Consider the following 23,098-nt stretch of genomic DNA (forward strand, 5'->3'; position numbering starts at 1 on the left):
TTTTTTTTGCCCAAACATCAAAATACATACATTTAGAAGTATTTTCATCTGAGGCAATTTTGCAGCACTTTTGAAATAATGACCTTGTTGCAGGGATGTAATTGAAATGAACTGAGACTCATCCAGTCCTCGCCATTAAAGGTCTTGTTTTGCCAACATGCAGTATGCAGGGAACATACGAGTGTCCAGATTACCAATCTGCAGGTGAGAACTCCTGCTTCTTCAGCAAGAACCACACGTCTATCTGGGTCAGCTACATCCTGACCGTGGTGGCCTCCAACGCCCTCGGAAACACCACTTCAGACCCTCGAGAGGTGGACGTCATGAATATCAGTAAGCTGTTACTGCCAAAGGAACTAAATGATAGAAATGAATCACTGAGACACATAAATAACAGAAAGACAACGTTCTTTCTCATAGTTGCAGCATAATTACACTCCTTTGGTTTCAATATGCAAAAAACCCAAATTAATTATACACATTTTCATGATTACATTTATGTATTTATTTATATTAATTCTTGTGGTGTTTTTAATCATCCATATGGTTTTCTTCATTCATTTGAGCTCTGAACTGCGAATTCAAGCCAAAAAACAATCGCCTTTGTGCTTCAGTCTGTTGGTTTGTTGGGTGGACAAACTCAAAACTAATGAACCCATTTTCATGAAACTTTGTGAAAAGGTTACTGAAGCAGACTTTCTGTTGTCATGGTAATAAGTGATTGTGTACCAAAAATTGAAAATAAATAAAAATAATATTGGGTGTAGATTACGTGAGATAGAACAACCCTTTTTATTTTAAAAATAAAATGGCTAATTTCTCTGACACTAAGGTCAGATTTGGGATAAAAACTCTCTACCCAACACACCTGAGGCTGTACTGACTTGAACTCATTCAAATCACGTATCAAAACATACCTTTTAAGATATGTTAATGTATGTATTATTACTATTACTATTATTACTGACTGGGTTATAGCAGTGGGTAGATGGGTGGGACTCATTAGCCCTGTTAAGGCGGTCCACCTAGGGGAAGGAAAACCCTGATGTTAAACCCCCAGCCTGGGTTACTGGCCCCTGCCTCCAAGGAAGGTTCTTTAGCCAGAGGCTAGGAGAAGGTCACTCTGATGTAAAACCTACAGCCTGGTGGTCGCCACAGCCGTCTCAGCTTGTCTGTGCCACTGTGGAGTGCCACCTTGCCTAAAGAGTGGAATTGGTGTGCGTGAGCCGATCCCCACTTTAAGCAACGAGCGCAGGCGGGAAAGAAAGCGCTGCAGCGGTGGGAAGAGGCGAAAACAGCAGGTGCATGATGGCACTGGGAGCTGCAGTCTTGATCCTGCATGCAGGAGGCTCAGGAGCAATGGTCGTTTGATTGCTGACCCGAGACAACAGCATCATCCGGCAGGGCCCTGGGTGACCAAGCAGCCCTGTTTAGGGATAGCCCTGCTTGCTCCACATGGAGACAGACCTGGAAAAGGTGGTCTAAACATGGCTTGTCTCACTAGACCCGGTTGGCTCACCGCTGCCAACGGGCATCACTACACGCGGTGCGAAAAGAAAAACAAAGAACCTGAAAATTGCGTGCTGGAATGTACGCACGATGATGGACTCAGACAATAGCGATCGTCCTCGAAGACGCTCAGCCTTAGTCGCCAAAGAGCTAGCAAGGCTTGACATAGACATTGCTGCACTCAGCGAGGTGCGCTTTGCAGACCAAGGGTCACTCACCGAGGAAGGTACAGGCTACACACTGTTCTGGTCAGGGAAGGCTAAAGAAGATCGTCGACTCTCAGGGGTCGGGTTCATGATTAAGAGCGCCATAGCACATAGGTTACACAGTTTGCCAGTTGGACATTCTGACTGACTCATGTCACTCCGGCTCCCCATCAACAACAAGGATTTTGCCACTATTGTTAGTGTGTATGCCCGAACCATGCAGGCCGACATCGGAGTTAAGGAGGCTTTCTATAGCGATCTGCACAACCTTCTACAGCGCGTCGACACCCAGGACAAGCTCCTCATCATGGGAGATTTCAATGCCAGAGTGGGCCGCGACTCTAATGTATGGAAGGACATGCTAGGGAAACATGGCATAGGCAACTGTAACGACAATGGCCGCCTGCTGCTGGAGTTCTGCTCTGCACATGACTTGACGATCACCAACAGCCTGTTCCAACAGAAAGAGAGATTCAAAGCAACCTGGAGACACCCACGCTCCAAACACTGGCACCTTCTGGACTACGTTCTGACGCGACAGCGTGATAGAAGAGACGTACTACATACCAGGGTGATGCCTAGCGCGGATTGCTATACGGATCATCACTTGGTCCGTTCCAAGATTGCTTTCACCTTCAAGCCCCCTCCTAAGAAGAAAGGCCCACAGTTTAAGAAGCTACAAGTCCACAAGCTGCAAGACATAGACACAAAAATGGAGTTCCAGGCCAAACTAGAGGAGAGACTGGGTGGAGAAGAAGGCCTGCCTGACGACCCTGAACAACAGTGGATGAGATTAAAGACCATCCTTCAGGAGATAGCAGCAGAAGTAGTGGGCTTCTCAGCCAGGAAAAATAAAGACTGGTTTGATGAGTCTGATGCACAGATCCAGGAACTACTAGAAAAGAAACGTGCATGCCACAAGACTTTTTTAGCTAAACCTGATGACCACTCTGCCAAGACAGCTTACAGAAATGCCTGCTCCACACTGCAAAGCAAGCTCCGCATACTGCAGAACGACTGGTGGCTAGCTTTTGCGGAGAAGACACAACAACATGCCGATGCCGGAGACCTTAAGAACATCCATGGGCCAGCACATCAAGTGCAAGCACCCCTGCGCTCCTCAGACGGCTCCACCCTTCTGACAGACAAGGAAACCATTATGCAGCATTGGTCAGAACACTTTGAAAACCTCTTCAGTGACAAGCGCACTGTGCAAGAGTCATCAATCAAGAAGATTCCCCAGGTGGAGGTGAAATGGGAACTTGATAACCCCCCCCAACACTTGAAGAGATCCGAAAGGCCACCACGCAGCTGAATCCAGGGAAGTCTCCTGGCATAGATGGCATCCCAGCAGAGGTGTACCAAAATGGAGGTGAGGCAGTCCTCGACAAGCTTCAGATTCTCTTCTCCAGTTGCTGGGAAAAGGAAATGGTTCCACATGAAATTCGGGATGCGGTCATTGTCTCCCTGTACAAGAACAAGGGCGACAAGTCCGACTGTTGTAATTACCGGGGCATCACTCTCCTCTCAATAGCAGGTAAGATTTTGGCTCGAGTGCTGCTCAACAGGCTTACCCCTACCATAGCGCATGAAAATACTCCAGAGAGTCAGTGCGGATTTCGGGCCAACAGGGGAACCACCGACATGATCTTCGTCCTGAGACAGATCCAGGAGAAGTGCAGAGAACAGAACATGGCCCTTCATAGATGGGACAAGTGAAGTACAACGGGATTCTGTCCGGCAGCTTCCCCATCTCAAATGGTGTCAAACAAGGTTGCATCCTCGCGCCCACTCTGTTCTCCATCTTTTTTAGCATGATGCTTCGTGAGGCCAAAGAAGACTTGACAGATGGCATCTATATCCGCTTCAGAACCGACGGAAGTCTGTTTAACTTGCGGCGCCTTCTGTCCCACACCAAGATCACAGAACAGCTAATCATGGAGCTGCTCTTCGCAGATGACTGTGCCCTCGTCGCCCATACGAAGCAAGCCTTGCAGTACATTGTCAACTGTTTTGCTGAAGCAGCAAGAGCCTTCGGCCTCACCGTCAGCCTGAGAAAGACAGAAGTGCTATATCAACCGGTCCCCCATACAGCATATACCCCACCCCAAATCAACATCGAGGGTACCAGCCTGAATGCAGTAGAGCACTTCACGTATCTCGGTAGTGTTATCTCAAACGGCGCATCTGTTGCCAAGGACCTAGACAGTCGCCTTGCCAAGGCCAGCAGTTCTTTTGGTCGACTCTCAAAGAAAGTCTGGCAGAATCATGCACTGCGCCTTTCCACAAAAGTGCAGGTCTACAGAGCCATTGTGGTCCCTACCCTCCTGTATGGAGCTGAAACCTGGGTTCTGTATCGCCAGCAGATCAGATTACTGGAACGCTTTCATCAGCGTTGTCTCCGAAACATCTTCAGGATCAAGTGGCAGGACTACGTCTCAAATGAGGACATCCTTACCAGAGCCAAATTGCCCAGCATGGAGTCTATTATACTCAAACAACAGCTTCGTTGGGCAGGCCACGTAGCCAGGATGGATGATACACGCATGCCGAAATTAATTCTCTTTGGCGAGCTCAAGGAAGGGAGACGAAACCAAGGGGCCCCCAAAAAGCGCTATAAGGACCAGCTGAAGAAACAGCTCTCCCTTGCAGGCATTCAGCATCAGTCATGGCAGCATCTAGCTACAGATAGACTCAGCTGGCATTCCAGCATCAAATCCGCCAGCCTGAAGTTTGAGGCAGAAAGAAGTGAGGCCTCACACCAGAAGTGTCAAAGACAGAAAGAGCGGGCAGCAGCACAAGCCCAACCTACTCAAGTGTTCATTTGCCCCAAGTGTAACAGGTCTTGTGCATCCCGCATCGGACTTTTCAGCCACCAGAGGGCTTGTAGAAAATAAACTAAAAAAAAAAAGGCGGAGGAGTTCCGGGGGTCACGTGACCAGGATCGCAGCTTAGAAGAGAAGCTGTGTGTTAGTTTTCAACAAATAACCCTAACAAATTACCAACAGGTTTAGAGAAACGACAAAAAACTGCTATGTCAAAGAACACCGCTGTGAAAGAGTGTGAAATCTTCACTCGTGGACGTAAAACAACCTCAAAAGCAACTACTTCATGCCCCTCGACTAGCACGGGTGCTAGCATGGAGAGCGCAGCTAGCATGGGCAGCATTGAGGATGTAATGGAGGAGCTCAGGTCACTTCGGTCAGACTTTGGAGGTAAATTGGATAATATCGGCACAAAACTGACTGGGGTGGCAGATTCTTTAACGTCGCTGGAGAATAAAGTGACTGAGATAAAACAAGACGTGACGAATAATACAGCCCGCATTGAAGAGGCCGAGGCCCGCATCGCAGACACAGAAGGAGCGCTGGAAGCTGCCGAAAAAACTTTGGAACCAGCTGCTAAACGAATCGCCCTGCTAGAGATAAAAGCAGACGATCTGGAGAACAGGGGCAGTAGAAAAAACATACGTGTATTTGGCATACGAGAGGGGGCAGAAGGGACACAGTCTCTTATCGAGTTCATGACCGACATGTTTCCCAAGTGGTTGGGGTTATCCCCTCAAAAGTCATTTACCCTGGAGCGGGTTCACTGTACACTAGCCTCGGGAAAACCAAATCAAAACAGAGCAGTGTTGGTCCGGTTCCTAAGTCTTCAGGACAAGGAGTTTGTCTATTGGGAAATAAGGAAAAAGGACATTACACATGAAGGACTCAAGATAAGTGTTGCACAAGATTTTTCCGCCGAGACGCTCCGTACTCGGCGAAGCTTCCACCCGGTAATAAAGCGCTTTATTGATATCAACGCCTTCCGCGGATTTCAATATAATCCCTGTAAACTCAGGATCCTGCACGGCGGCAAGATGCAACTTTTCTCTACACCACAAGAGGCTGAACTGTTTTACAAGACTCTTCCACAAGCGACGGAGGGGGATAGAGATGAATAAACACGTCCACAGACTGTACAGCCCAGCACAGACTGAGGGGGGAAAAAAAAAAAAGGATGTGGAACAGCTACACTTCTACTCAACAACAGGTGAATAACTATATTTTGTGGTACTACTAAGTTGTATAGCATCAAAAATGATGGTTTAATAATTTTGTTTGTGCTGATGTTTGCAGTTTTTGTAAAAAAAAAAAAAAAAAGTATATATATTTGTAAGGGTTAATCAAACAATTTCTAAACTACACGGTGGTTGAAGGTTTGGTTTTGGTGTTAGTGAGGCCTTACTGACCAGTTGCTCCTCAAGTTGAGGATCAACATCCCTATAACTATTTAGTTCTAAGGGGGGAGGGTTTACACTCCACAGGAGGGAATGCAGGGGTTCAATGGGAAATTGTTCAGGTTAAGGTTGTGTTTAACATTAAGTTTTAGTGTGTGTGAAAGAATGTGTATACTTGCATCTCCTTGGTAATTTTAAATCACATATTTTATTATTATTTTTATTTATACCAGTCCTATTTAGATGGTATAATGGAATCGTATGGAAAGGATAAAAGAGGGAAGTAGTTTGAATGCAAATATTTTAAGTTGGAATGTCAGGGGAATGAGAAAATTTCTTAAAGTAAAGAAGATACTAAACAGGATTAAGTGTCTAAAATCTAAGATTGTCTTCATACAAGAATCACATTTGATTGCATCCGATATACAAACATTGACTAGACGATGGCCAGGACAAGTATTTCAGGCCTCCTATACCAGTCATGCTAGGGGTGTTGTAATTTTAATTCATAAATCAATATCTTTTCAAACTCTAAAAATTATAAAAGATCCAGGAGGGAGATACATTATCATTCAGGGTAATATTTTTAAACAAAAAATAAATCTTATAAATATATATGGACCAAATGAGGACTGCCCGTCCTTCTTTGAGAGATTGTTTTTAACTGTCTCTGCCCTAGAAGGCCTATATATTATAGGAGGGGATATTAATTGTACTTTGGACCCATATTTGGACAGATCTACCCAAGTTGACAATACACATATAAAAACTAGAAAAATACTTCAAGAATATATGCATGATCTGAGAATAGTTGATATCTGGAGGGTTAGGAATCCCAACATTAGACAATATTCACGTTATTCAAGCTCCTATAAAAATCATTCGCGCATTGATTACTTCCTAATATCTACTGAATTGGAACCTCAAGTTAAAGATTGCTGTTATAATAGTATTGTGATAAGTGATCATGCAGCGGTCTCTATGAAAATAAAATTGAGAAACAATGGAAATCTTCCAAGGTAGAGATTTCAAGCATTTTTGTTGAAAGACCAAACTTTTGTTCATTTTGTAGAAAACTCCACAGATAAATATTTTCAACTAAATAATGAAGAAACCACAGCGAGTATTAGGTGGGAAGCCTATAAAGCTTAAATAAGGGGAGAGATCATAAGTTACACTGCTACCCCAAAAAAAAAAAACGTAACCAAGAAATTCAATCATTGGAAAAGGACATCAAAGCCCTAGAGAATAAATTTTACAATAATAGTGACCCAAGTGATCTTAACAAGTTAAATGTCATGAGAGCTAAATATGATGAATTGACATCTGATAAAGTGGCAAAGAGCTTAATGTGGACCAAACAAACATATTATGATCAGGGAGAAAAAGCGGGTAAACTGCTGGCTTGGAGGGTTAAAAAAATACAGGCAGAGAGAACAATCTTTAGCATAAAATCCACTTCAGAGGAGTTGACTTATGATCCAGTAGAGATCAATAAAAGATTCAGGGCATTTTACGAGCTATTATATAAGTCAGAATGTAGTGATAATGATGAAGCTCAAGACACATTTTTAAACAAATTGCAATTTCAAATACTATCCGAAGAAGATAAAATAGCTCTCGATAGCCTATTGACTATAACTGACATACTAGAAGCAATAGGAGAGATGAATAGTGGCAAAGCACCTGGGCCCGACGGGTTCCCAATAGAGTTTTACAAAGCATTTAAAGACAAGCTTGTTGGGGAAAGTGTAGTGACAGGGACCCACAACAGGGGGCGCAAATGAACGGTCAATAGATGAGCCAAAAGGTAACAATTTAATGTTGTGAATGTGCACAACGATTATACAGACAATCACAGAATCTGATAGCAGTCAATACACAAAGGTGACGTGTGGGCAGGCTCGAGGATAGAAGACGTCTGTCCTGAGAAGAGCCGGAACCACATGATTTCCACCGCCACCGAACCTGGTGAATACTGGAGCCGCCAAGTCCCGAATTCCCAGGTGATCACCGTCCCCGACTGTCGGATCTGGTACTGCTGGCGAGGAGCACAAACAGTGAGATGTGGGTGTGTGCACACCCAGTAACAAAAACAGTCAGAAGGTGGAAAGTCACCTCCACCTCTAATCACACACTCGTGCAGCTCCTGTTAAATCACTTATCTGGCTGGAGTGTGAAGCGAAGCCGTCGCTGATCACACTTTACACCGATCCCACAGATAAGGAAACACCACAGGAATACGGCTGCAAAGAAGTTCAGATTATTACTCAGTGTTTAAGTCAGCAGAGACAATTACCTTCACGGGTAGATGATATCTCGGCAGCGAGGTGGAGATGATGTCCGGCTTTTATGGAGTGGATTGATGAAGTGGAGATGGGTGACAGCTGTCATGAGTTGATGAGTGACAGCTGTCAACCTCAGCTGTGTCCGTGGCGGCAGCGCCCTCTCGTGCCTGAAGCCCGCACTTCAGGCAGGGCGCCCTCTGGTGGTGGGCCAGCAGTACCCCCTCTTCTGGCGGCCCACACAACAGGACCCCCCCCCCCCCCCTCAACCAGGCTTGTTCGGGTGACGGTGGTAGAAGTCGGCCAGGAGGGCCGAGTCCAAGATGAAGCTCCTCTTCACCCAGGAGCGTTCCTCTGGTCCATACCCCTCCCAGTCCACCAAATACTGAAACCCCCGGCCCTTACGACGGACGTCCAGGAGCCTGCGCACTGTCCATGCAGGCTCCCCGTCGATGATCCGGGCAGGAGGCGGTGCCGGTCCAGGAGTGCAGAGGGTGAAGGTGTGGTATGGCTTGACACGTGAGACATGAAAGACCGGGTGGATCCGCAGTGAAGCTGAAGCTACCAGCTTCACTGCGGCCGGACTGAGGACTTTGAGGATCTGGAATGGTCCAATGTAACGTTCCTTCAGCTTAGGGGAGTTCACTTGTAAGGGGATGTCCTTCGTTGATAGCCATACCTCCTGCCCGGGCTGGTAAGCAGGGGCCGGGGAACGCCGGCAGTCTGCATGGGCCTTAGCCCTCATCCGGGCCTTCAACAAGGCAGAGCGGGCGGTGCGCCAGACCCGTCGGCATCTTCGCAGGTGGGCCTGGACCGAGGGCACACCGACCTCTCCCTCCACCACGGGGAACAGTGGGGGCTGATACCCCAGACACACTTCGAACGGGGAGAGGCCGGTGGCAGAGGACACCTGGCTGTTATGGGCGTACTCGATCCAGGCCAGATGGTCACTCCAGGCCGACGGGTGCGCGGACGTGACGCAGCGGAGGGCCTGTTCAAGTTCTTGGTTGGCCCGCTCTGCCTGTCCGTTCGTCTGAGGATGATACACGGACGAGAGGCTCACGCTGGCCCCCAGTTCCCTGCAGAAACTCCTCCACACCTGGGAGGAGAACTGAGGACCACGGTCCGAGACGATGTCCGCTGGTATCCCATGCAGACGCACGACGTGGCGGACCAGGAGGTCTGCTGTCTCCTGGGCCGCTGGGAGCTTCGGGAGGGCACGAAGTGGGCCGCCTTGGAGAATCGGTCCACTATCGTGAAGATGGTCATCATGCCCTGGGACGGTGGGAGACCCGTGACAAAGTCCAGGCCAATGTGGGACCAGGGGCAATGAGGCACCGGTATAGGCTGCAGAAGGCCTTCTGTCTTCGTGTGGTCTGCCATGCCCCTGGCACAAGTGGTACAGGCCTGGACATACTCCCGGACGTCGGCCTCCATAGACGCCCACCAGAAGCGCTGCCGGACAACTGCCACGGTCCTTTGCACCCCCGGGTGACAGGAGAGCTTGGAACCGTGACAGAAGTCCAAGACTGCAGCTCTGGCCTCTGGTGGGACGTATAAACGGTTCTTCGGACCGGTTCCTGGGTCCGGGCTCCGTGCCAGGGCCTCCCGGACGGTCTTCTCCACGTCCCAGGTGAGGGTGGCCACGATAGTGGACTCAGGAATGATGGACTCCGGTGGATCCGACAGCTCCGTCTTGACTTCATCTTCGTGTACACAGGACAAGGCATCCGATCTCTGGTTCTGGTCCCGGGGCGATAGGTGCCCGAATAACAGTGACCAGCGGGCTTGCCTGGGGTTCAGCCGCTTGGCGGTCCTGATATACTCCAGGTTCCGATGGTCAGTGAAAACCGTGAACAGCACAGACGCTCCCTCCAACAGGTGTCTCCACTCCTCAAGAGCCTCTTTCACCGCAAGGAGTTCTCGATTGCCGACATCATAGTTCCGTTCAGCTGGGGTCAACCTGCGAGAAAAGTAGGCACACGGGTGAAGAACCTTATCGGTCTCACCGCTCTGGGATAGCACGGCTCCTATCCCTGAGTCAGAGGCGTCCACTTCAACCACAAACTGGCGGCTAGGGTTGGGCTGCACCAGAACTGGTGCAGATGAGAACCGGCGTTTCAACTCCTCGAACGCGGCTTTGCACCGATCCGACCAGGTGAAGGGGACTTTTGGAGAGGTCAGGGCTGTCAGGGAGCTAACTACCTGACTGTAGCCCTTAATGAACCTCCTGTAGAAATTTGCAAAGCCGAGGAACTGTTGCAGCTTCCTACGGCTTGTTGGTTGGGGCCAATCTCTCACCGCCGCAACCTTGGCCGGATCAGGGGCGACGGAGTTGGAGGAGATGATGAATCCCAGGAAGGACAAAGAGGTGCGGTGAAACTCACACTTCTCGCCCTTCACAAACAGCCGGTTCTCCAACAACCGCTGCAGGACCTGACGTACATGCTGGACATGAGTCTCAGGGTCCGGGGAAAAGATGAGTATGTCATCCAGATATACGAAGACGAATCGGTGCAGGAAGTCCCGCAAGACGTCGTTTACCAATGCTTGGAACGTCGCGGGGGCGTTAGTGAGGCCGAACGGCATGACCAGGTACTCAAAATTACCTAATGGGGTGTTAAATGCCGTCTTCCATTCGTCTCCCTTCCGGATCCGAACCAGGTGATATGCATTCCTAAGGTCCAGTTTGGTGAAAATTTGGGCTCCATGCAGGGGCATGAACACTGAATCCAACAGGGGTAAAGGGTATCGATTACGAACCGTTATGTCGTTCAGCCCCCTGTAATCAATGCATGGACGGAGTCTGCCATCTTTCTTGCCCACAAAAAAGAAACCTGCACCCATCGGGGAGGTGGAATTCCGGATCAGCCCGGCAGCTAATGAGTCCCGGATGTAGGTCTCCATTGATTCGCGCTCAGGACGTGAGAGATTGTACAGCCTGCTGGACGGGAACTCAACGCCCGGGACCAAATCAATGGCACAATCTTACGGACGGTGCGGGGGAAGGGTGACCGCCAGATCCTTGCTGAAGACGTCAGCAAGATCGTGGTACTCAACCAGCACCGCCGTCAGATTGGGAGGGAATTTTAACCTCCTCATTAGCATTTACACCGGGAGGAACCGAGGATCCTAAACAATTCCGGTGGCAGATTTCGCTCCACTGAGCCACAACCCCAGACGGCCAATCAATCTGGGGATTGTGTTTAATCATCCATGGGAAGCCCAAAATCACGCGGGAGGTAGAAGGAGTTACAAAAAACTCAATCTTCTCCCGGTGATTCCCAGACACTACCAGGGTTACCGGTAGTGTCTTGTGTGTGATAAAAGGGAGAAGAGTGCCATCTAGTGCTTGCACCTTCACTGGCGAAGAAAGCGCCACCAGAGGGAGCCCTACCTCCCTTGCCCATCTGCTATCCAGCAGATTCCCTTCTGACCCCGTGTCCACCAGTGCTGGGGCTTGAAGGGTTAAATCCCCGCTCAGGATTGTAACTGGGAGTCATGTTGAAAGATGTGTATGACCCACGTGAATGTTTTGACCCCCCCTCAGCCCAGTCTCTAAGGGCGGGCGTTTGTGTTTTGACCGTTTGAGGCAGTCTCTCTGCTGATGTTCACTCGAGCCGCAGACATATCACTCCCCGCGGACCAGCCTCCTCTGTCTGAATGTGGCCCTGCTCGTGTCCCTAGCATCGTCAGCAGGGGGAGCTGTAGCCACACGGAGCGCTGTGGCTGTGGAGCGTGGGGAAGACGGCTCCCTTTCAGACCCGGGAGGAAGAGGGACGGCTTGTGCCTGACCACGCCCTTCGCCTCACTCCCGTCGGCGTTCTTCTAACCAATTGTCCAATCGTATAACCAAATCGATAAGCTCAGCCAAATCCCGCGGTTCCTCCTTAGCCACCAGGTGCTCCTTCAGGATCGACGACAGTCCGTTTATGAAGGCGGCACGAAGCGCAGTCATATTCCAGCCGGATCTTGCAGCCGTGATGCGGAAGTCGACTGCATATTCGGCTGCGTTCCGGCGCCCCTGTCTCATTGACAGCAGCACGGTAGACACGGTTTCGCCTCTGTTAGGGTGATCAAACACAGCTCTGAGCTCCCTCACAAACCCAGTATAAGAGGCAAGGAGCCGTGAACTTTGCTCCCAAAGCGCTGTAGCCCAAGCGCGTGCCTCACCTCGAAGCAAATTAATCACGTAAGCCACCTTGCTGGCGTCAGACGCGTACATCACGGGACGCTGTGCAAAGACGAGCGAACACTGCATAAGAAAGTCCGTGCACGTCTCCACACAACCTCCGTACGGCTCTGGGGGGCTTATGTATGCTTCAGGGGATGGTGGGGGGGGGGTCGTTGAATGACCAGTGGAATGTTTGTATTCGGCACCTGGTCGGCAGGAGGAGGAGCTGCAGCAGCACCCTGATCGCGCGCTTCCACCTGCGCGGTGAGAGCCTCCATCCTGCGATTAAGGATGAGGTTTTGCTCGGTCATCAGGTCCATCCGAGCGGTAAAGGCGGTGAGGATGTGCTGCAACTCACCAATCACGCCTCCAGCTGACGCCTGTGCACCCTGCTCTTCCATTGGCTGTCCAACAGATGGTTGACGCCCCTCGGGATCCATGACATTGGCCGAGATATCCTGTTGGGGAAAGTGTAGTGACACGGATCCACAACAGGGGGCGCAAATGAACAGTCAATAGATGAGCCAAAAGGTAACAATTTAATGTTGTGAATGTGCACAACGAATATACAGACAATCTCAGAATCTGATAGCAGTCAATACACAAAGGTGACGTGTGGGCAGGCTCGAGGATAGAAGACGTCTGTCCTGAGAAGAGCCGGAACCACACGATTTCCACCGCCACCGAACCTGGTGAATACTGGAGCCGCCAAGTCCCGAATTCCCAGGTGATCACCGTCCCCGACTGTCGGATCTGGTACTGCTGGCGAGGAGCACAAACAGTGAGATGTGGGTGTGTGCACACCCAGTAACAAAAACAGTCAGAAGGTGGAAAGTCATCTCCACCTCTAATCACACACTCGTGCAGCTCCTGTAAAATCACTTATCTGGCTGGAGTGTGAAGCGAAGCCGTCGCTGATCACACTTTACGCCAATCCCACAGATAAGGAAACGCCACAGGAATACGGCTGCAAAGAAGTTCAGATTATAAGCGTAAATTTGGTAAGATTGTAATTCACGTCGGCAGTAATGACACCCGGTTACGCTAATCGGAGGTCACTAAAATTAACATTAAATCGGTGTGTAACTTTGCAAAAACAATGTCGGACTCTGTAGTTTTCTCTGGGCCCCTCCCCAATCAGACCGGGAGTGACATGTTTAGCCGCATGTTCTCCTTGAATTGCTGGCTGTCTGAGTGGTGTCCAAAAAATGAGGTGGGCTTCATAGATAATTGGCAAAGCTTCTGGGGAAAACCTGGTCTTGTTAGGAGAGACGGCATCCATCCCACTTTGGATGGAGCAGCTCTCATTTCTAGAAATCTGGCCAATTTTCTTAAATCCTCCAAACCGTGACTATCCAGGGTTGGGACCAGGAAGCAGAGTTGTAGTCTTACACACCTCTCTGCAGCTTCTCTCCCCCTGCCATCCCCTCATTACCCCATCCCCGTAGAGACGGTGCCTGCTCCCAGACTACCAATAACCAGCAAAAATCTATTTAAGCATAAAAATTCAAAAAGAAAAAATAATATAGCACCTTCAACTGCACCACAGACTAAAACAGTTAAATGTGGTCTATTAAACATTAGGTCTCTCTCTTCTAAGTCCCTGTTGGTAAATGATATAATAATTGATCAACATATTGATTTATTCTGCCTTACAGAAACCTGGTTACAGCAGGATGAATATGTTAGTTTAAATGAGTCAACACCCCCGAGTCACACTAACTGTCAGAATGCTCGTAGCACGGGCCGGGGCGGAGGATTAGCAGCAATCTTCCATTCCAGCTTATTAATGAATCAAAAACCCAGACAGAGCTTTAATTCATTTGAAAGCTTGACTCTTAGTCTTGTCCATCCAAATTGGAAGTCCCAAAAACCAGTTTTATTTGTTATTATCTATCGTCCACCTGGTCGTTACTGTGAGTTTCTCTGTGAATTTTCAGACCTTTTGTCTGACTTAGTGCTTAGCTCAGATAAGATAATTATAGTGGGCGATTTTAACATCCACACAGATGCTGAGAATGACAGCCTCAACACTGCATTTAATCTATTATTAGACTCTATTGGCTTTGCTCAAAAAGTAAATGAGTCCACCCACCACTTTAATCATATCTTAGATCTTGTTCTGACTTATGGTATGGAAATAGAAGACTTAACAGTATTCCCTGAAAACTCCCTTCTGTCTGATCATTTCTTAATAACATTTACATTTACTCTGATGGACTACCCAGCAGTGGGGAATAAGTTTCATTACACTAGAAGTCTTTCAGAAAGCGCTGTAACTAGGTTTAAGGATATGATTCCTTCTTTATGTTCTCTAATGCCATATACCAACACAGTGCAGAGTAGCTACCTAAACTCTGTAAGTGAGATAGAGTATCTCGTCAATAGTTTTACATCCTCATTGAAGACAACTTTGGATGCTGTAGCTCCTCTAAAAAAGAGAGCTTTAAATCAGAAGTGCCTGACTCCGTGGTATAACTTAAACTCGTAGCTTAAAGCAGATAACCTGTAAGTTGGAGAGGAAATGGGAGGAAATGGCGTCTCACTAATTTAGAAGATCTTCACTTAGCCTGGAAAAAGAGTCTGTTGCTCTATAAAAAAAAGCCCTCCGTAAAGCTAGGACATCTTTCTACTCATCACTAATTGAAGAAAATAAGAACAACCCCAGGTTTCTTTTCAGCACTGTAGCCACGCTGACAAAGAGTCAGAGCTCTATTGAGCTCAGTATTCCATTAACTTTAACTAGTAATGACTTCATGACTTTCTTTGCTAACAAAATTTTAACTATTAGAGAAAAAATTACTCATAACCATCCCAAAGACGTATCGTTATCTTTGGCTGCTTTCAGTGATGCCGGTATTTGGTTAGACTCTTTCTCTCCGATTGTTCTGTCTGAGTTATTCTCATTAGTTACTTCATCCAAACCATCAACATGTTTATTAGACCCCATTCCTACCAGGCTGCTCAAGGAAGCCCTACCATTATTTAATGCTTCGATCTTAAATATGATCAATCTATCTTTGTTAGTTGGCTATGTACCACAGGCTTTTAAGGTGGCAGTAATTAAACCATCACTTAAAAAGCCATCACTTGACCCAGCTATCTTAGCTAATTATAGGCCAATCTCCAACCTTCCTTTCCTCTCAAAAATTCTTGAAAGGGTAGTTGTAAAACAGCTAACTGATCATCTGCAGAGGAATGGTCTATTTGAAGAGTTTCAGTCAGGTTTTAGAATTCATCATAGTACAGAAACAGCATTAGTGAAGGTTACAAATGATCTTCTTATGGCCTCGGACAGTGGACTCATCTCTGTGCTTGTTCTGTTAGACCTCAGTGCTGCTTTTGATACTGTTGACCATAAAATTTTATTACAGAGATTAGAGCATGCCATAGGTATTAAAGGCACTGCGCTGCGGTGGTTTGAATCATATTTGTCTAATAGATTACAATTTGTTCATGTAAATGGGGAATCTTCTTCACAGACTAAAGTTAATTATGGAGTTCCACAAGGTTCTGTGCTAGGACCAATTTTATTCACTTTATACATGCTTCCCTTAGGCAGTATTATTAGACGGTATTGCTTAAATTTTCATTGTTACGCAGATGATACCCAGCTTTATCTATCCATGAAGCCAGAGGACACACACCAATTAGCTAAACTGCAGGATTGTCTTACAGACATAAAGACATGGATGACCTCTAATTTCCTGCTTTTAAACTCAGATAAAACTGAAGTTATTGTACTTGGCCCCACAAATCTTAGAAACATGGTGTCTAACCAGATCCTTACTCTGGATGGCATTACCCTGACCTCTAGTAATACTGTGAGAAATCTTGGAGTCATTTTTGATCAGGATATGTCATTCAAAGCGCATATTAAACAAATATGTAGGACTGCTTTTTTGCATTTACGCAATATCTCTAAAATCAGAAAGGTCTTGTCTCAGAGTGATGCTGAAAATCTAATTCATGCATTTATTTCCTCTAGGCTGGACTATTGTAATTCATTATTATCAGGTTGTCCTAAAAGTTCCCTAAAAAGCCTTCAGTTAATTCAAAATGCTGCAGCTAGAGTACTAACGGGGACTAGAAGGAGAGAGCATATCTCACCCATATTGGCCTCTCTTCATTGGCTTCCTGTTAATTCTAGAATAGAATTTAAAATTCTTCTTCTTACTTATAAGGTTTTGAATAATCAGGTCCCATCTTATCTTAGGGACCTCGTAGTACCATATCACCCCAATAGAGCGCTTCGCTCTCAGACTGCAGGCTTACTTGTAGTTCCTAGGGTTTGTAAGAGTAGAATGGGAGGCAGAGCCTTCAGCTTTCAGGCTCCTCTCCTGTGGAACCAGCTCCCAATTCAGATCAGGGAGACAGACACCCTCTCTACTTTTAAAATTAGGCTTAAAACTTTCCTTTTTGCTAAAGCTTATAGTTAGGGCTGGATCAGGTGACCCTGAACCATCCCTTAGTTATGCTGCTATAGACGTAGACTGCTGGGGGGTTCCCATGATGCACTGTTTCTTTCTCTTTTTGCTCTGTATGCACCACTCTGTATTTAATCATTAGTGATCGATCTCTGCTCCCCTCCACAGCATGTTTTTTTCCTGGTTCTCTCCCTCAGCCCCAACCAGTCCCAGCAGAAGACTGCCCCTCCCTGAGCCTGGTTCTGCTGGAGGTTTCTTCCTGTTAAAAGGGAGTTTTTCCTTCCCACTGTAGCCAAGTGCTTGCTCACAGGGGGTCGTTTTGACCGTTGGGGTTTTACATAATTATTGTATGGCCTTGCCTTACAATATAAAGCGCCTTGGGGCAACTGTTTGTTGTGATTTGGCGCTATATAAAAAAACTGATTGATTGATTGATTGATTGATTATTACTCAATGTTTAAGTCAGCAGAGACAATTACCTTCACAGATAGATGATATCTCGGCAGCGAGGTGGAGATGACGTCCGGCTTTTATGGAGTGGATTGATGAAGTGGAGATGGGTGACAGCTGTCATGAGTTGATGAGTGACAGCTGTCAACCCCGGCTGTGTCCGTGGCGGCAGCGCCCTCTCGTGCCTGAAGCCCGCACTTCAGGCAGGGCGCCCTCTGGTGGTGGGCCAGCAGTACCCCCTCTTCTGGCGGCACACACAACAAAGCTAGTACAGCCTCTCTTTAATATGTTTAATGAATCATTTGAGTGCGGCATTCTCCCAGACTCACTAAGATTAGCCACAATAACCCTTATTTTAAAACCAAACAAACCCCCAGCAGAGTGCTCATCGTATAGAGGGATTAGTCTGATGGGGTGTGATACGAAAATACTGTGTAAGATTATCACTAAAAGATTGGACAAATACGTACCAAAATTGGTTATAGATGATCAGCAAAGTTTTATTAAAAATTGACAGGGCTATCACAATATTAGACGAGTTTTAAATATAATACATGCGAAACACAGTACTAAGGATACAGTAATGTTAGCAGTGGATGCTTGTCAAGCATTCGATAGAATAGAATGGAAGTATCTCTTAAGCCTGCTTTCAAGATATGGCCTAGGCCCAACATTTATTCAATGGATAAGATTACTGTATACGAATCCAACTGCACAAATCTTACCTAACAATAACGTTTCAAAACCCTTCAACCTGCAACGCTCAACCCGACAGGGCTGTCCGCTCTCACCGTTGCTGTTCATACTAGCTATAGAACCTCTGGCGATGGCTGCACGACAAAATACAGGAATAGCAGGTGTTAGCATTGGCGAGAGCAATCACCTTATTTCATTATTTGCAGACAACATAATATTTTTTCTGACAAATCTCAAAAACTCTATCCCTAATCTGATGAGTGTAATTGAAGACTTTGGGTTTTTTTCTGGATATAAAATAAATAATACAAAGTTAGTAATTATGTTTCTTAATGAGGAGGAGAGGAGAAAAGCTATTGTGAATACTCAGTTCACAATAGTGCAGGAAGGATTTACGTACCTAGGTATTAAAATTACACCAGATTTAAAAAAAATAGTCCCCGCAAATTATAACGCCCTGGTGGATGACATATCGGGTGCATTGAAAAGATGGTCAAATTTACCAATATCTATGATAGGACGAATTAATATTTTAAAAATGACAATCTTACCTAAATTCCTGTACTACTTTCAGACAATTCCCCTGCCATTACCACATTCTTTTTTTGACAACTTGAATAAAGAATTTAGTCGATTTGTTTGGAACAATAGGAAAGCAAGACTTTGTTTTAAACTCCTCTACCTGCCCTATGAAAGAGGAGGCCTCCAACTCCCCAATCTTAGATGGTATTACATGGCTGCCCAGCTAGCTTCGGCTGCACAATATTTCTGCGTAACTCCACCTCCAGCCTGGGTGACAATTGAGCAAGAGTCTGTTCCCAATCTACCATTGTCTAGTTATCTATATTCTTCAGATGTTAAAACTCTTCGAAAACATACAAAAAATCCGTTCCTTAAAAATACAGTATCAGTGTGGCACACAGCTCATAAACCGCCAATCTCCCAGTTTACACCAATTTGGGGAAATGACCAGTTTACCCCTGGAGCAAAAGATGGAGGGTTCAGACTATGGAACACTAAGGGTATCAGGACAATAAAAGACCTATATACTGGGGGTGAGTTGCTCACATTTACCGAATTATGTGAAAAATACCAGGTTCCCTCAAAACATTTCTTTAAATATTTACAGGTTAAAAGCTACGTATCATCTAGAGTTAAAATTATTATGAAACTTCCTCCTCTTTCACTGATAGACGAAATTGCATTTAAACCACAGAAAGGACTATTGTCCAGATATTACAAATTATTAATGTCTAACTCTAGGGAATGTTCAATAGAGAAATTGAATGCCTGGAAATATGACATACAAGACAAAATAAAGGAGTTGGAATGGAGTGAGGCATGTTTAAAAGCTCAAAAACAGACAATAAACACACAACTAAATTTAGTGCAATATAAATGGCTTACAAGAGTCTACATAACCCCCGCCAAACTTCATCATATGTCTAGTAATATCCCTGATACATGCACTAAGTGTTTGAATGATAAGGGTACGCTTATTCATTGTTTATGGGAATGTTCAAAAATCCAGAAATTCTGGATTGAAGTTGTCAACTGTTTGTCACAAGCATTTAATGTGAAAATCCCTCTTTGTGCTAAACTTTGTATATTGGGAATATACCCGGAGGGTTTCAAACAAACAAACAGATTGAACTACTGGACATTGGACTTTTACACACCAGAAGAGCTATTGCTTTATGTTGGAAGAACGTGGATGCTCCTTCTTTAAAATTATGGACAAAGGAACTTTCAGAGTGTGTTGGATTGGAGAAATTAACATATATTATCAAAGGACGTCAGCAGGACTTTTATTCTTTTTGGAAACCTTATATAAATATTATAGAATCAGATAAATAGAGTTGTGAAACCTATTTACTATATTTGATGTTTACTGTTTAGTTATTTTATTATTATTTACATTTATTTTGTTATTTAATTGAACACTATAAGTTGATACGCTTTAAATACATCTGTAAGCCTTTTACTAACTGTATTTTGTTTCTGGGGTCCTCTTTGTGTAAATTTGCCAGGGATGTGTGAGTGTGTGTGAATGATTGCAATTTGTGTTATGTTCAAATGTTCATGTTTGTACAAATTAAAACTTGTTTAAAATCAATACAAAAACAATTTGAGAAAAAAAAAGGCCTTCCCACTATCCTCGCAAGCGAGGAAACTGCCAACAACTACAACCCCAATTCCAATGAAGTTGGGACATTGCGTAAAATGTAAATAAAAACAGAATACATTGATTTGCAAATTCTCTTCAACCTGTGTTCATTGAATACACCACAAAGACAAGATATTTAATGTTCAAACTGATAAACCTTATTGTTTATGTGCAAACTTTTGCTCATTTTGAAATGGATACCTGCAACATGTTTCAAAAAAGCTGGGACAGTGGTATGTTTGCCACTGTGTTACATCACCTTTCCTTCTAACAACACTCAATAAGCGTTTGGGAACTGAGGACACTAATTGTTGAAGCTTTGTAAGTGGAATTCTTTCACATTCTTGCTCGATGTACGACTTCAGCTGTTCAACAGTTCGGGGTCTCCATTGTCGTATTTTGCACTTCATAATGTGCCACACATTTTCAGTGGGCAACAGGTCTGGACTGCAGGCAGGCCAGTCTAGTACCCGCACTGTTTTACTACGAAGCCACGCTGTTGTAACACGTGCAGAATGTGGCTTGGTATTGTCTTGCTGAAATAAACAGGGACGTCCCTGAAAAAGACGTCGCTTGGATGGCAGCATGTGTTGCTCCAAAACCTGGATGTACCTTTCAGCATTGATGGTGCCATCACAGATATGTACTTGTCCATGTCATGGGCACTAACACACCCTCATACCATCACAGATGCTGGCTTTTGAACTTCACACTGGTAACAATCTGGATGGTCTTTTTCCTCTTTTGTCCGGAGGACACGACATCCATGTTTTCCAAAAACAATTTAAAATGTGGACTAATCAGACCACAGCACACTTTTCCACTTTGCGTCTGTCCATTTCAAATGCGCTCGGGCCCAGAGAAGGCGGCTGCATTTGTGGACGTTGTTGATGTATGGCTTTTACTTTGTATGGTAGAGTTTTAACTTGCACTTGTAGACGAACTGTGTTAACTGACAACGGTTTTCTGAAGTGTTCCTGAGCCCACGTGGTAAGATCCTTTACACAATGATGTCGATTTTTAATGCAGTGCTGCCTGAGTGATCGAAGGTCACGGGCATTCAGTGTTGGTTTTTGGCCTTGCCGCTTACATGTAGAAAGTTCTGCAGATTCTCTGAATGTTCTGATTATATTATGGACTGTAGATGATAGAATCCCTAAATTCCTTGCAATTGAATGTTGAGAAACATTGTTCTGAAACTGTTGGACTATTTTTTCACGCAGTTATTCACCAAGTGGTGATCCTTACCCCATCTTTCCTTGTGAACATCTGAGCCTTTTGGGGATGCTCTTTTTATACCCAATCATGACACTCACCTGTTTTCAATTAACCTGTTCACCTGTGGAATGTTCCAAACAAGTGTTCTTTGAGCATTCATCAACCTTCCCAGTCTTTCGTTGCCCCTGTCCCAGCTTTTTTGAAATGAGCATCCATTTCAAAATGAGTAGGTATTTGCACAAAAACAAAAAGTCTATCTGTTTGAACATTAAATATCTTGTCTTTGTGGTGTATTCAATTGAACATAGGTTGAAGAGGATTTGCAAATAATTGTATTGTGTTTCTATTTACATTTCACACAACATCTCAACTTCATTGGAATTGGGGTGGTAAATGCACCAAAGGGTGCCAATAACTATCACAGATATATTTAGGTTCTCTCGCTCTCTCTCTCTCTCAATACTTTGCCTTCCCCTTCCTACTTTTTCACCCTTTCCCTTAATTTTGGGACATTTTTTTTGCATCTTTTTTATTTCACTATATAAAATTATTTTGTTGTCATTTTTCAATAACTTTGTATTATATAAAACAGTTTTATTTCAATTCAATTTAAATTTATTTTCATTTATATAGTGCCAAATCACAACAAGGTTGCCTCAAGGTGCTTCACACTAGTAAGGTCTAACCTTACCAACCCCCCAGAGCAGCAGTGGTAAGGAAAAACTCCCTCTGAGGAAGAAACCTCAAGCACAAAATGAACATACAGGAAATGTTATGGGTGCACAGGACGGTTTCCAGAACAGATACCACCCCCATTTCTGGATGGAGCTGCACCTCAAACAGAGAGAAAAGAAAAAAAAGTAGAATCAGGCATCAGAAAGACAACAAATATGTTACAATTTGTCAGCATTAAGCAACAAGAAAAACAAGAAATACTAAGGTGATCACCGGCCACTAGCCCTAAGCTTCACTAAAAGACCCAGAATTTAGATAAAGTTAAGAGTAAAGCTCTGTTTATTAATAAAATGAATTAAAAGAGTAAAAATCATAGTAACATACTATGCCAGTATGCTAGCCATACTAAAGGAAAATAAATGCACCTTAACTCTGGACTTGAAAGTCTCCACAGAATCTGACTGTTTTATTGACTCAGGGAGATCATTCCACAGAACAGGGGCACGATAAGAGAAAGCTCTGTGACCCGCAGACTTCTTATTCACCGTAGGACCACAAAGTAGTCCTGCACCTTGAGAACGCAAACCCCGGACAGAATGCAAAGCCCGGGCAAAGCTAAGGGTTTATTCCGTTGCTGTATTGATTTGGTAATAAAAGATTTTTTTTGTCTTCACTGGTTTGATTCTGTGAATTGTCACTTTTGTAAATTGGCTTATGTTTTTTGAGTACCTCTGAGTGATCTGTTCACCTCTGAGAATTTGTTAATTTGCAAGAAATCATTATTTGAAAACCTAGTTTACAAATGAATAACAGACAGCGGGGCAGCCACCAAGAGTGTTACAAAAATCCACCGTATAATAGCACTGAAAATAGCAACAAAATAACTCATCAGATTAATGGTAGAACAATGTCTGAAAAAATCTGGCCAGCCAGGTGTATTTTCTTACAATATATGTGTTTATATCAAGCTTTGCACCAGTTTGAGATGTTAGCTCACATCAGTTTCTTCACTTGATGTGTTCCACATCAAAGAACCTCTTTCCAATTGTAATACTATTCCCAGCAATTA

The 23,098-nt window shown here is 45.0% G+C and overlaps 1 protein-coding gene across 1 annotated transcript in view; it reads left to right on the plus strand.

Annotated features, from left to right (window-relative positions):
• The window catches only part of prlrb (prolactin receptor b), a 69,535-nt gene that overhangs the window by 33,234 nt on the left and 13,203 nt on the right, over window positions 1-23,098 (plus strand). Inside the window, exon 4 of the mRNA XM_034170954.1 lies at window positions 164-333. Within this exon, the coding sequence (XP_034026845.1) occupies window positions 164-333 (170 nt within the window). The remainder of the gene's footprint in view (window positions 1-163; window positions 334-23,098) is intronic.

Source organism: Thalassophryne amazonica, chromosome 5, assembly GCF_902500255.1.
Source record: "Thalassophryne amazonica chromosome 5, fThaAma1.1, whole genome shotgun sequence".
NCBI classification, from domain to species: domain Eukaryota; kingdom Metazoa; phylum Chordata; class Actinopteri; order Batrachoidiformes; family Batrachoididae; genus Thalassophryne; species Thalassophryne amazonica.